The sequence below is a fragment of the Triticum urartu genome, chromosome 1 (assembly GCF_003073215.2).
Source record: "Triticum urartu cultivar G1812 chromosome 1, Tu2.1, whole genome shotgun sequence".
Classification (NCBI taxonomy): Eukaryota; Viridiplantae; Streptophyta; class Magnoliopsida; order Poales; family Poaceae; genus Triticum; species Triticum urartu.
This window is the reverse complement of record NC_053022.1, coordinates 379941324-379955595: the sequence shown is the minus strand read 5'-3', so window position 1 is coordinate 379955595 and position 14272 is coordinate 379941324. Positions and strand designations below refer to the sequence as shown.

Sequence of the window (14272 nt, the reverse complement as noted above, 5' to 3'; positions counted from 1 at the left end):
TGTGAAGAGGTCAATGTGCCACCGACCAGCGGGCCCGATGAGGAAAGAGGACGAGCGCGCGCGTCTGTCTTGTGTCTGCGCCGACGCAAATCCGGCTAAAAAATGGGTCGGGAATGGGTCGGCAGGTGGATGAAAGCGGACGCGCGCCCGTTTGGGTCGACGCGTTGGACCGACTTTTCTATCCACGCCGACCCAAACAGACGGCCACGGACGAAATGGGATCGCTTCATTGAAGTTGCTCTAATATACCGATTCGCAAAATAAGATTACTCGGGCCAATGTAAGCTCACACACACAAAAGAAAAATCTTTACTGATTCACCCAACTTAGCTGTAGCTCCGCCAGTGCATACACCACACAACCAAACTTAGAAACGATCTTCTCTTGAAGCTCCAACCACTAGTGCAGCCACATACTGTGGCACTAAACTTAGGAACGACGACCTCGTCGTGAGCTCGTCGCAGCACTTGGACCACCACAGCCGCGTGGTAGTACTGTGCGCTGCTAAACTTAGAAACAGCATTCATTCATCTTGGCACTCAATAGCTCACCCGGGGCACCGCAAGTGTGTGGTACTGTCGCCGCTAAACTTAGGAGCGGTTTCGTCGTGAGCTCGTAACTTGAGCCACCAAAACCATGTGTACCCCGCCCCTAAACTTAGAAGCGGTGCTCGTTACTTCACTCGTCGCATGCCGTTCACTTGTAACTTGAAGCGCCGTGGCCACGTGTGCTGCGCCGCTAAACTTAGAAACTATCTTGTCGTGAGCTCCTAACTTCAGCCACTTTGGCTCAACCATGTATGCACTAGAGCGCACCACGAGGACCACACACGCGGATGTAGGGTGATACTAGGAAGTACTACTTCCTCTATTTCAAAACGTAGTGCCTAAAGTTAAACAATGCAAACTCTGATCAAGTTTTATGAAGAAAAGGATCTACAAACAGAATACCAGCTGCATATTGATTAGGTAGATATATCATGAGATTTATTTTCATGTTGTATATATTTTTTATATTCTAGATATGGATAATTTCTTCTATGAACTTAGTCAAAGTTTGCTTATTTTGACTTTAATTTCGTTTTTTTAATACACACTATGTCATACTAGAACGGAGGAAGTGATAAACTGATCGACCAAAATGGCCGAGGGCTCGCTTTTGCAGGGAAATATTCTAATTTCAGGCCGGTGAAGACGACCCCATCCATTTCCCTCTGTATTCCTTGCACACACACATGACAGAGCCAGATCGAGGCAAGGCGAAGGCGCACGGAAATGGGAGACCTCCAACGTGCTGGCCCTATCGGCCTGCCACTTTTCATCCTTCCATGTGCAGGCAAACAGACCCGCAAAACCTAACAGGCACACCATGAGTAAAAGTGTGAGTTTGCTAGCTAAATGCATGCATCCCACGCTAAGTCGCTGTGATCTGGTAGCCCCTGTGTCTGAAGTGTTTCTTAGTTTCTTTTCGGTCGGTGAGAAAAGTGTACTACTCCCTCCGATCCAAATTAATTGGCATAATTCTAACACAACTTCACATTTCTTGTATTAGCATCTTTGTCTTCTATGACATTCGTGCATAAGAAACTTCACACATACGACGCGTGCATTGTCCTCATGTTTTTAAAGTACGTTACTTCCAATGCACTAATACTGTTGGGCTTCATTTAGTATTCTCAATAATTGCAATTTGATTAGGGTTGTAAACAAGGGACAAACGCTGCATACATCAGCAAAAAGAGCGGAAAGGAGTTCTGACAAGACTATCACTGCCTAACAAGTGCTCTCTTTATAAAGAAATATAAAAGTGTTTAGATCTCTTTACTGATCTAGACACTCTTATTGTTTAGTGAGGGAGAATTTACACCAGATGATTACTTATGTGTAGCAACAAGGGAATACATATTTTTGTTAGGTTAGCCTGTGAATTAAGTGCGCATATTAATTTAATAGTGTATAAAATATAGTTGTTAGATCAATAAAAATTTATTTGGCGGTAAACACTTGTTTGATAATCATTTATTGGCTTATCAAAGAAAAATATTATTTGGTACATAAATTAGTGGTGGGGCAGTTGAGGCGGAAAAAAAATCAGAACAGAGATAGAGTGGGCATATGTCATGTTGGACAAAGAACGAGCGGACAACTGAATGTTACATACTTTTGAGAGATGAAACAAACCGGCAAGAGTAGAACAAATTCAAAACTGGGCCATTTCACCACTCATCTTATTGGTCAAAATCGCATAACCCCTAGCGAAAAATATTCTTGGAGTATTCATATCGAATGTTGTTTAACCACTTTAAGGCCACGCAAAAAAAAATCCCACTTTAAGAATTGTTTTTCTTCCTGCAAAAAAATAACTTCGCAAATTGTTTAAAGCACATAAATTTTAGAAGGAAAACAAAATCCACACAGTGCAGACGAGGTCCAAGGGCCCTCTTTGACCCGCAAAACTTTAAATACAATAGTACAATTCCGTCCCATGTTCAAAAAACATGCCTAAATTTATATTTAATTACTCAAAGACAAATATAGGAATCTTTGTTAGTGTAGATAGACTTTTTCTTTGAAATATTGTATGAAAAATATCTCCCCAAACCGCAAAGCCCATAAATAAAAGCACACAAAGATAGAAAAACAAAATAAGGAAAACAGCCGCACAATTTGAGATTCCGTTGAACTGAATCGAGGGACCATCCTTCGCAAAAATAAAATAGCGAAACTGTTTTTTTTTCCGGCTAGGATCTATTTGGTTCAATGGAATGTTAGGGCATCTATGATTCGCATGATTTGTACAATACATGAATAGGGAAAAACATGAGAATGAAGTTGCATGTCAACTTGGATACTATCACACTATTAGTATAGCTGTTTGATTGTGCCCAAGGAAACGTAGAAATATTCATATGAGGTTAGAGCGGATGAAAATTTCCATATGATATGTAGTATATATGAACCCTAAGATAAATTTTCTATGAGCTGTAATCCTATGAAAATTATAAGAATTAGAATCCTCCAAGATCCGTTTAGGATTCCTTTGAATCAAAGAGGCCCTCACAGTTAAAAGTCTTCATGAACCATACGTAGATGCCTTAATTATCACACTGAAGTTGTCTGCATTAATTACACTAATCACCCGTTGCACGGGGAAGAAGGAAGGAAGGAAGGAGGAGAAGAAAACGAGCGAGAAGACAGGGAGCAAGAGAGAAAAGACCCGAAAAAACTGGTGCTGAAAAGCGAGGAGAAAAGCGTAGAGAAGGCGGCAGCCCCCCTCCCTCCCCTCGTCCCCGCCCCGCCCATGTCGACACCTCCTCCTCCGGCCACCACCACCTCCCCGCCCTCCTCCCCCAATTCCAACCCCAATCCCAAATCCGATCCCAATCCCGGCCCCAGCCCCAACTAGATGCACCACCACCACCTCCCCGTCGCCGCCGCCGCCGCGCCGGACGCGGCCGCGGGGCCGGAGCCGCCGCCATCCGATCCCAACCACCCGCCTCCCCCCCACCCCTCCTCCCTCCGCATCCACATCCCGGCCAGCCCGCACCATGCGCTCCCCTCCACCCCGCACAAGCGCCCCGTCTCCATGAACTCCTCCTCCTCGGCCACCCCCACCAGGCCCTCGCCCTTCACCCCGCCGCGCCGCCGCAAGCTCGCCGCCTCCTCGGTCCCGCCCGCCCCGGCCGCGGCGGCCGCGGCCGCCGCCGCCGCGAGGCACCTGCTGCGCTGCCTCCACCTCCGCCTCCGGATCCTGCTGCTCCTCTCCCTCCCGACCCTCTACTTCCTCTCCCCGTCGCCCGCCATCCTCCCGCGCTCCCTCCTCGCCGACTTCCTCTCCGCCGCGGCCTTCTCCTGCGCGCTGCTCCTGCTCCTCTGCCTCTCCCTCCCCCGCCTCCCGTTCCCGCTCCCCTTCCACCTCCCGCTCCGCCGGCCTCGCCGATCCCCGATCCTCTGGTCCATCGGCTCCTCTCCCTCCGCCTCCGCGTCCGCCCCCACCACCGGCCATTTCGTCCAGGTGTACAGCAACGGCGATGTCTACGAGGGCCAGTTCAACCGTGGCCGCTGCACCGGCAGTGGCGTCTACTACTACTACATGAGCGGCAGGTACGAGGGGGACTGGATCGACGGCAAGTACGACGGCTACGGGGTCGAGACCTGGGCCAGGGGGAGCCGCTACAGAGGCCAGTACCGGCAGGGGCTCAGGCACGGCCACGGCGTGTACAGGTTCTACACCGGTGATGTCTACTCCGGGGAATGGTCCAACGGGCAGAGCCATGGATACGGTGTGCACACCTGCGAGGATGGCAGCCGGTACATCGGGGAGTTCAAGAGAGGTGTCAAACACGGGCTAGGCCACTACCATTTCAGGTTTGAATTGCATTGTATTTGTGCATAGTTGTGAAATCGAGTTAAACTGTGCAGCTACTTACATGCTAGCCATGATCCTTTTTTATGTAGACATAGACGGTGCATAATATAGTGTGTTAATGTTGAAGATCTGGCCAAACGTGAGATTGTGTTAGCCATGACATATGATGAATAAGGAAATTGTAGAGCTTGCGTGGATATTTTCCGTCTTCCATGTTTTGCCTCATTGGTTGCTAAACATTATCACAGTTACTGTGGGGTTTGTGTATCCGACCTAAACAAGACTCATGTGTAATTGGCCATATCATGGTATAACCTAGGGATTGTAGTGAAGTTGATAACTGCACAAGTATTTTATATATCAAGTAAATTGTAGAAGTTCTTTTCACCCAAGTAGATGATACATTAGTTGCCGGTAGCATTGTTCTTTTGTTGCTTTCTGTTGAGTAAGATGCTTCTTTCAATCAAAGTAAAGGACTTTTGTCAGGTTGTTGTTTTCTAGGGAGAGATGATATGGCTCGCTTGGCTGATTCCCTTCACCATAGATCTGATGTAGAATTCTCTTTTTCTGTTTGTAGTGGAATCTGGAAAAAGTGTAATTATCACCAGGGTAGTGCCCCAACCAACAACCCCCTTGTTACCTCTGTCTCGCCGAACAAGAATACAAGCTACTCTTTACGCTACCTTGCCCCATACCATTAGCCATTAGGTAGGAGAGCTATTGGTCAGACATAGCTTACAATCAACCGGAGAGCTCTAAAAGAACTGCAGATAATGAGAATTGAGATGTAGTTATTTGGTAGAATAGAGTGACACTGCTATCACCTCATAAGCTACTCCCTCTGTCCCATAATGTCTAGTGTCAAAAAACGTCTTACATTATGGGACAGAGGGAGTAGTTTTTTGGATGAATTTAATATCTGCCAAATCTGGAGGCGGACCTGTATGAGTATATTAGATGCATATATTATGTGTATATTTTCTTCTATATGGGTAATATTACTGGTTATGGTTGTGGTCTTTATGAGGAATGAGTTTGGGTAGACAACTAATTTAGTAATATCCCAAGGTTTTGAACCTAGTTCTAGCAATGACCTGCCGTTCAGTTGTGTGCAGCGTGAAATCTATTTATCTGAATTCTTTAAATCTTGTTTGAAACTTTTCTTGTGTAAATTCTTGCTACTTAAGCTGTTATCGTTTATATCAACTTATTTATGTGGCTGCAGTTAGTTAAAAGTTCATGGTACACAATTGGATGGTTACTATAATCCAATTTCTTAGTTTTAAGATTTCATAGTCAGATTTGACCACACCACCAAGTTAATCTGCTATAAGTTTTGTTCACACCGGTAGTTCATTTCTTATATGCATGGAGATTTCGTAAATACATTAATTCACTGTAGTATTATATATTTGTCTCATCAGTTATGGGTTATATTGGTTGTCCCTGAAGGGACTGGTAGTGGGCTATACGAGTCATCAATGATTGCGCATGGTCTCCATGTATTTTGTGGTCCTATTTTGTTGTCATCTGTCTTGATACATCTGAAAAGACCATATCAATAACTATTCTCTTTCCAGTTCTGTTTACCAGACAACTAGCTTGATAATATGTCCAACTTCTTCAAACTTCATGAGATAGCATATAAAGTTTTATGTGATGTTTGCCAATTATACCGTGCTGCATATTTCCAGTACAACCATCTTCCGTTTGAATCGCAATTGATCTTAAGCTTCCATTTTCCTTTTTTCTTCCATGTTTGTTCTTTTGAGTTAACTTTTAACTTGAGCCTGTTAAGATTGCAATATGGTATCATGATTCCTTTGTGCTAGTATAGCCGTGTTTGGCAATAATAAATGATGCAGTATAAAATTGGTATTAATTGAGCTTTGAACTAACTCTTTTGTTACTGCTGTTAGGAATGGTGACACGTATGCTGGGGAGTACTTCGCTGATAGAATGCACGGTTTCGGAGTCTACAGCTTTGCCAATGGACATAGATACGAGGGTGCATGGCATGAGGGCAGAAGGCAGGGCTTAGGCATGTATACATTCAGGAATGGAGAGACACAAGCAGGCCACTGGCAAAATGGAGTTCTTGACACCTTAAGCACCCAAAATATTGTCCCAGGGTCAGCAATTGCCGTGAACCATTCCAAGGTCCTCAATGCAGTGCAGGTAATGTGCCAGCAAACCATCGGTAGTTACCAGAAAGAGTCTTTACTCCCATGATGTTTAATACTGTACAATTGTTGTCACTGATTTCTGATTATGCCACACCCCCAGGAGGCAAGAAGAGCTACAGAGAAGGCCTACGATGTTCCAAGAGTAGATGATAAGGTTAACAGGGCGGTTGCCGCAGCTAATAAAGCAGCCAATGCAGCTAGAGTGGCTGCTGTGAAGGCTGCACAAAAACGCATTCCAAATAATAACGATGATTTACCGTTGTCAATAGTGTGAGGATTTAGCCAACATAAGGTTGGCACGAAGCTGCTCCGCGATGCCATCACAATACAAATCGTCTGGCAGAAGCTTTGATTTCCTCGATAGGGGTGTTGTTGCTCTGCCACCGGTCCATGACGACACCTGAGCGACGCCCATTGCATCAGAGCTTCGGAAGCAGAGTTTTCTGCCATCCCTCCAATACATCTTTGCGGTGTCTTTTGCGATGCAGCAGAACTTCTGCGCCGAGAGCTTTCCGTTGTCGAAGGCAATGGATTGTGGTCAGGTAGCTTTCCCTCTGCTTTTCTTCAGTGTAATATCCATCCTACGTTAGAGATGCGATGATGATGTACACCCTCGGTTGTCAAAGACAAATTTCTCCCCTGCTTTAAGCATGTATAGAAGTATAGAACCCTACGTTTTTCGCGGTGCCGGCTGTTGCGGTTGGAGTTGCCAGATGCCGCCCCGCTGTTGTCTGTATCTCTGTAGCAGAAACGCATAAAGATATCATGCACGACCATGATTCATCAGCGCCTCCTTGTTGTTTTGGTTGTTGATGTGTCACTGTAAAATGTAGTGTCATAAGTACTTTCTTCGTCCCAAAATAAGTGCCGTCATGACTTTAGTTCAGGAGTACTGATCGCCACCGTTTCATACTAGGAGTATATTCCACTTGAACATGACTCAGCCAGTCCATAGAGAGTTTGCAGAGCAAATTCAAGGGGGAGGGGAGAGCTAGCAGTTACACCCTGTTACGATGTGTATTAACAAAAGTCATTCTAAAACAGTATGAATTGAGTTTTGGTTCGTCCCTCTTGGTGACGGTTAGGGTTTCTTGGTGACCCCAGGGCGGTCTCGGCGATGGTTGTCGTCCTCGATCTCTGCTCGCCAAGTCCTTCATGAAGCCATGCCCTCTCTCGTCCACATCCCATCACCCTGCACTTCTGTGCTGGCAGCGATCCCTATGCCTGTGGTTGTGCTGCCCTCATTGGAGTCTTATATTCCGAGCCAAAAACCTTTCATGTTTCTAGAGGATGTGATCGTACACCACTTTCACCCTAGCGCGAGGCAGTGCTTAGTTATTTAGGGGTGCTATAGAAAAGGTGTCAGAGCTTATGGAGAGGCTGCGGTTGTCAGCGGAGAAGAAGAGTGTCAAGATCAGGTGGTTTGGGGTGGTAAGGTGGGAATGATGGAACCACGACATTGGTGAAGGTGCTATCGAAGAAACCGGCGATGACTGAGGTCTTAGAGCAACTCTAGCAGACCCCGCATCCCGCCAGCCCGCAAAACGCGTTTGCAGTTCTCGCAAAACCGCTTTTGCGGGCCGGCGCAGGCTGGCACAGATGCAGACCCCCCGAACGGATCCATAAAAAAGTATATTCGTGAAATATGCATTTTTACGGGTTGGCTATGCAGGTTCTGCTCGGACACCACCTTGGATTTGACAGATAAACTGTCAATCTCGCATTTGACATAATATTTCACAAACAAGTTCAAATTCAAACGACACAAACAGTTTTACGCGTAAATAGAAGCCAAGTTCGTTACGGCTAACGCAAAAGAGGGCCCTGCAAAAGGTTTGCGCCCATGTCCGGCATCATCTTAGTCGATCTTCACTCCGCGCCATCGAGTCCACCTTGGAGTTCATCAGCGCCACCGAATCCATCTCCGGCGCTTTTTCCAACTCCCGCACCGAAATCATCCACATTGCCACCATATGGAGCGGAGAAAATATCACCGGAACTGTAGCATATACCGGCCGACGCCACCATTCTTCTCTTCAAAATTTCTCTCCTTGCCATATCATGCCATGTTTTGGTGAGGTCGTCCATGTCATTGCGGTTCATTGACATGGTCGTGTTCTCTTCGGCGAGCAACATGGACATAGATTCGGCGGCGCGTGCTCTTCTCTCCTCGATGGCAGCTTTGCGCAGCCCCTCTTCCTTGAGCAACTGCCACTTTTCTTGCTTCTCCTTCGCCTTCTTCTCGGCCAACTCTTTCTTGATCTCCAACGATTTCAACAACATTGACTCGTTGGATTGCACCATGGCATCAATCTTCTCCCTCAAGCTTGATGCTTCTTGCTCTCTCTTCATCTTCTCCTTGGTCTTCTTGTCGCCATCGGGCTTGTGCAAAATTCTTGGGCCATCATCATCCTCATCTTCATCCATGTTTGTAAGTGAGCCTCTCTTTGGTGGGGATTATTTGTCGATCAACTTCCACTTCTCGCACTTTTGGAGCAACTCCCAACAATGCTCTAGTTTGAAAATTTTGCCTTCCGAAGCTTCCATGTCCTTGTATCTATGTTGAGCAATCTTGTCCTACATGTTGGGAAACGTTGCAGAAAACAAAAATTTTCCTACGATTTCACCAAGATCCATCTAGGAGTTCATTTAGCAACGAGTGATTCGATTGCATCTACATACCTTTGTAGATCACGCGCGGAAGAGTTCAAAGAACGGGGATGAGGAAGGCGTACTCGACGTGATCCAAATCACCGAAGATCCTAGCGCCGAACGGACGGCACCTCCGCGTTCAACACACGTACGGTCAGCGTAACATCTCCTTCTTGATCCAGCAAGGGGGAAGGAGAGGTTGAGGAAGATGGCTCCAACAGCAGCACGACGGTGTGGTGGTAGTGGAGCTGCAGCACTCCGGCAGGGCTTCGCCAAGCACTATGGAGGAGGAGGATGTGTTGGAGAGGGAGAGGGAGGCACCAAAGATGTGTTATGAGAGGCCCTCCTTCCCCAATATATATAGGGAGTCCAAGGGGGGGGGGGACGGCGGCCCTAGGAGATGCAATCTCCTAGGGGGGGCGGCGGCCAAGGGAGGAATCCCTCCTCCCCAAGGCACCTAGGAGGTGCCTTCCCCCTTTGGGACTCTTCCCTTCCTTATCTCTAGGCGCATGGGCCTCTTGGGGCTGGTGCCCTTGGCCCATATAGGCCAAGGCGCACACCCCTACAGCCCATGTGGCCCCCCGGGGCAGGTGGCCCCACCCGGTGGACCCCCGGGACCCTTCCGGTGGTCCCGGTACAATACCGGTGACCCCGAAACTTGTCCCGATGCCCGAAATAGCACTTCCTATATATAATTCTTTACCTCCGGACCATTCCGGAACTCCTCGTGACGTCCGGGATCTCATCCGGGACTCCGAACAATATTCGGGTTACTGCATATACATATCCCTACAACCCTAGCGTCACCGAACCTTAAGTGTGTAGACCTTACGGGTTCGGGAGACATGCAGACATGACCGAGATCGCTCTCCGGTCAATAACCAACAGCGGGATCTGGATACCCATGTTGGCTCCCACATGCTCCTCGATGATCTCATCGGATGAACCACGATGTCGAGGATTCAAGCAACCCCGTATACAATTCCCTTTGTCAATCGGTATGTTACTTGCCCGAGATTCGATCGTCGGTATCCCAATACCTCGTTCAATCTCGTTACCGGCAAGTCACTTTACTCGTACCGTAGTGCATGATCCCGTGACCAGACACTTGGTCACTTTGAGCTCATTATGATGATGCATTACCGAGTGGGCCCAGTGATACCTCTCCGTCATACGGAGTGACAAATCCCAGTCTTGATCCGTGTCAACCCAACAGACACTTTCGGAGATACCCGTAGTATACCTTTATAGTCACCCAGTTACGTTGTGACGTTTGGTACACCCAAAGCACTCCTACGGTATCCGGGAGTTACTCGATCTCATGGTCTAAGGAAATGATACTTGACATTGGAAAACTCTAGCAAACGAACCATACGATCTTATGCTATGTTTAGGATCGGGTCTTGTCCATCACATCATTCTCCTAATGATGTGATCTCGTTATCAATGACATCCAATGTCCATAGTCAGGAAACCATGACTATCTGTTGATCAACGAGCTAGTCAACTAGAGGCTTACTAGGGACATGTTGGTGTCTATTATTCACACATGTATTACGATTTTCGGATAACACAATTATAGCATGAATAAAGACAATTATCATGAACAAGGAAATATAATAATAATGCTTTTATTATTGCCTCTAGGGCATATTTCCAACACTACACAATGTGAACAAAGTGATCCAATCATTTCCCATGATGCAATATGATGATGCACAATTTGAACAAAGGCAAAACAAACTCACATAGTCGGACCCCACGGTGCCACTTGGAGGTGCATTGCACACTTGCTCCAAGCAAGCTGCACATAGGCTTGATATTCTCCCAATGCCCTTGAAGCGATCAAAATGTGCGTGTAGTCCTATTGGAATGCTTTGTCATAATGCGGAAGTATTGATCTTTGATCCTTTGCCAATATCTCTTGGAAGTTTAAGAAGTACCCGTGCATGCATCAAGAAACACCGCACTCCATGCTTGAACCAAAGCTTGATCTTCCAAGATCGTGTAGTTCTTCGATCTTATGCTTTTCCCAGATTTTGCTTGCGATTGCTCAAACGCTTCTGCTTCGATCTCCTCCAATTCGTTCGCACAACAGTGATCATGCACGCCGCCCTTCATTTCATTATAGTCGAATGGTTCGAAAGGGGCTTGATCAATGTCAACCGCGTTCGTGTCCAACAAGTTCACGAACTCGGTTGTTGCATTGTTCGAACCACCTCTATAGCGAACGATAAGAAGTCACGCGCTATCGAGAATAATGGCGAAAAATGAAAGGGAATCGCCAAGACCGAAGACGCATACCTTCCGGCCATTTCGTCGACACCTCGCTCGCGGGGGGAGCGGCACCGTTGAATGGCATCGCCGGAGCACCTCCTTGCGGCGGGATGGAGCGAGAGGTTGAAGAAGGTGGCTTCTTTGAAGCCAGAACCTTCCTTCGCTTTACGCCCGCGACCTTGCCAACCTTCTCCGCCGCTGGCCGGGATCGCGCTGCCGCGTTGGCGCCCGGAGCACGGGCCATCGCGGCGGGGGCGGTCGGATTCCCACCCTGCGCGACCATGTTGCCCTGCCGCTTGAGGGCAGGCGCGGCGTGGGCTTGGGCGACGACGGCGGGGCCAACATGGCCGGCGACGAGATCTGCCCGAGGGGAAGGGGCGTGCGCGACCTCGACGGTGACGTGGGACAACATGGGGTTGTCCATGGTGGCGAGGGACGACCGGGGAGGAGCAGCCGGAACCTGCGGAGTGAGGGCAATGGTGGCGGAGGATGCGGGGAGTGGGAAGGGCCGCGCGGAAATGTCCCTCCCACCAAATCTCGCGTGGGATAGGGGTTGAGCTCGGGTCGGCCTCCCAGCCCGTGAAGATAGAGGTTGGGGGAGAAGATTTGCCGCGCCCTGCAAAAAAATTTGCGGACCGGGGCGGGATGCAGGGTCTGCTCGTGCAGATTTTCTGACCCCGACCCGCATTTATTTTGTGGGTCGGGGCGTTTTACGAGGTCTGCTAGAGTTGCTGTTAGAGAACTCGGTAGGTAGGTTTTGGTGTCCGCTGCGGGGCACGGAGTGCAAAACCATGGGGAAAGATATCTTCCTTGTAACTGTCACGTTGTAGTCTTAAAAAAATACTTTCATATAGCAGTCGGGGAAGAGAAAGGCCATGGAGGAACCCCCTTGGATGTTAGGGGTGATGCACTCGTGCCGTAGAATTATGACCCAAGGAAGATTGTTGATGAATATGAATTTCCTTCCTACCAATTGAACGTCGGGTATCTTTTTTTAACATAATACAAATGCAGACGCTCATACATATGCATATATACTTATCCCTATGAACACACGTATGCACAAGCTATCCATATAAGTATCTTCGAGAGACTAAGCCGACACATCATCTTGAGATTGACGAGGTCATCACAACTCCATAGTCGACAAAAACACCTCTTTCCGTTGAACGAATATCGCTAGAAAGCTTGAATAATAAAGAATATAGGATTTTAACCTTGATAGGCTGGTGCCATCACAAAGAATCAAACCATCTAAACTAGGATTAGTTCACTGCCGTCGGGTATCTTACATGCCGCTGGGAATGCTGAATGAAAAATGGATGAAAAATAATGGTGATCAGATGGGGTAGTTTATGCTGCAACCACACCCATCTGCAGATGTCTCAAAAGGGAAACAAGTGATTGACCTTGCAGTACATCCCGCGCTAAACAGGATATGTCGCAACACTCGAACCGGGTGAACGAAATCAGAAGTGTGTTGTCCCAAGGAAGGAACATTAGCTTAGCTAAAATTAGTAGGCATGTGAATGCACCTAGTCATATCCTTGCATGCATGGGTCGTTTGCAACAGCTAGCTGCTTGTTTGCTTCGGAACTCTCCTGTGAAGTTAGCTAGCATAGCATAGAGCCTGTTTGGGACTGCTCTGCTCCTTAAAATTCAGCTCCGCTTTAGAAAATACAAGCCAAACAGAAGTAGCTTCACGATATGCCACTCCGTGAGAAAACTAGAATCTGGGGTACAACTTTCAGTTTTTTATGAAGCTCTTCAGAAGGTGCTTAAAAAACTCTAGAAGCTGAAGTTGGATGAAAATTACCCATCATTGCCACCAGTAAGTGGATACCCCTTCGTTTCTCCCCCCTCAACCAATCAAATAGATCCTTTTCATCTTTTCTATTCTTGAAGCTGGAGTTAGATGGAAGCCAAACATTCTCTTTGGTAGTAGTACAACTTCTGAATAATTCTCAAAAAGAACTACAACCTCTGGATGAAACTGTTTCAAAGTTACTTTCCCGCAAAAAAAATGATTATGAAAGCGCAAACGGTGGTGGATATAGCTACAAGACATAGGATTTTGAGGGCGAAAATACGTTTGAATATTAGAGCATCTCCAGCCGCCCCTGAGTGCTTCCCCAGGAGCCTTTTTTTGCGTCGATGATGTAAAAAGGGCAAAAAAACGGCACAGTCGTGCCCCCAAGCCCCCCCAAGACCTCAAAATGGGGGCGGCGAACCCATGTCAAAAATAGCATGCCGAGGCGGTGTTGGAGGCGCCGATGGAAGCAACAACCAATCCTACTCACCCACGCATCCTTTTTCTTGGCCCTGTTGACACCAGATTTTGGCATGGTCGAAAATATAATTAAGAATGTCTCAAATGAAAAAATGCTCAAAGCGAGAAAGTTCCTTTCATAAAAAAGATAAACTTTGATATTTGAGCTATAGCCATCCGGTCTCATCTCCAAGGCCGAAGTTGTGTTCGAAGTACTGAGATTTTGTATCCAGAACACTATTTGGCTGATTACGCCTCCAAAATGGTCACGTATGAGAAAACGTTTTACACGAATTGTCTTCGTCTCGTCGAAACGGTCGATTTTTATATAAAAATCGTCCCAATCCAAGTTCGTATGCAAAAGTTACAGCCATCCGAATACAACCATATCACGAGCCAAAAGTGGCGCGCCCCACCAGACACACTGTCTGATGGGTAGCGCGAATAATAGTTTGTTTTGCGCGAGCCATTTGGCCCTCAAGATGACCTCTGATAAAAAAACATTCAACATGAAAGTTGT

The 14272-nt window shown here is 47.1% G+C and overlaps 1 protein-coding gene across 1 annotated transcript; it reads left to right on the top strand.

The window, feature by feature from the left end:
- Positions 1 to 3326: 3326 nt before the first annotated feature.
- LOC125513651 (phosphatidylinositol 4-phosphate 5-kinase 4-like) lies at positions 3327 to 7340 on the top strand. The gene is made up of 3 exons (XM_048678814.1): positions 3327 to 4367; positions 6288 to 6546; positions 6655 to 7340. Exons 1-3 carry the CDS (start codon positions 3406 to 3408, stop codon positions 6826 to 6828), a joined length of 1395 nt encoding a protein of 464 aa, XP_048534771.1. The 5' UTR covers positions 3327 to 3405; the 3' UTR covers positions 6829 to 7340.
- The last annotated feature ends 6932 nt before the right edge of the window (positions 7341 to 14272 follow it).

Coding starts and splice junctions, on each gene's coding strand:
- LOC125513651 (XM_048678814.1), top strand. CDS start 3,406: ATGCACCACCACCACCTCCCCGTCGCCGCCGCCGCCGCGCCGGACGCG. Junction 4,368..6,287: donor CTAGGCCACTACCATTTCAG/GTTTGAATTGCA, acceptor TACTGCTGTTAG/GAATGGTGACACGTATGCTG. Junction 6,547..6,654: donor AGGTCCTCAATGCAGTGCAG/GTAATGTGCCAG, acceptor CCACACCCCCAG/GAGGCAAGAAGAGCTACAGA.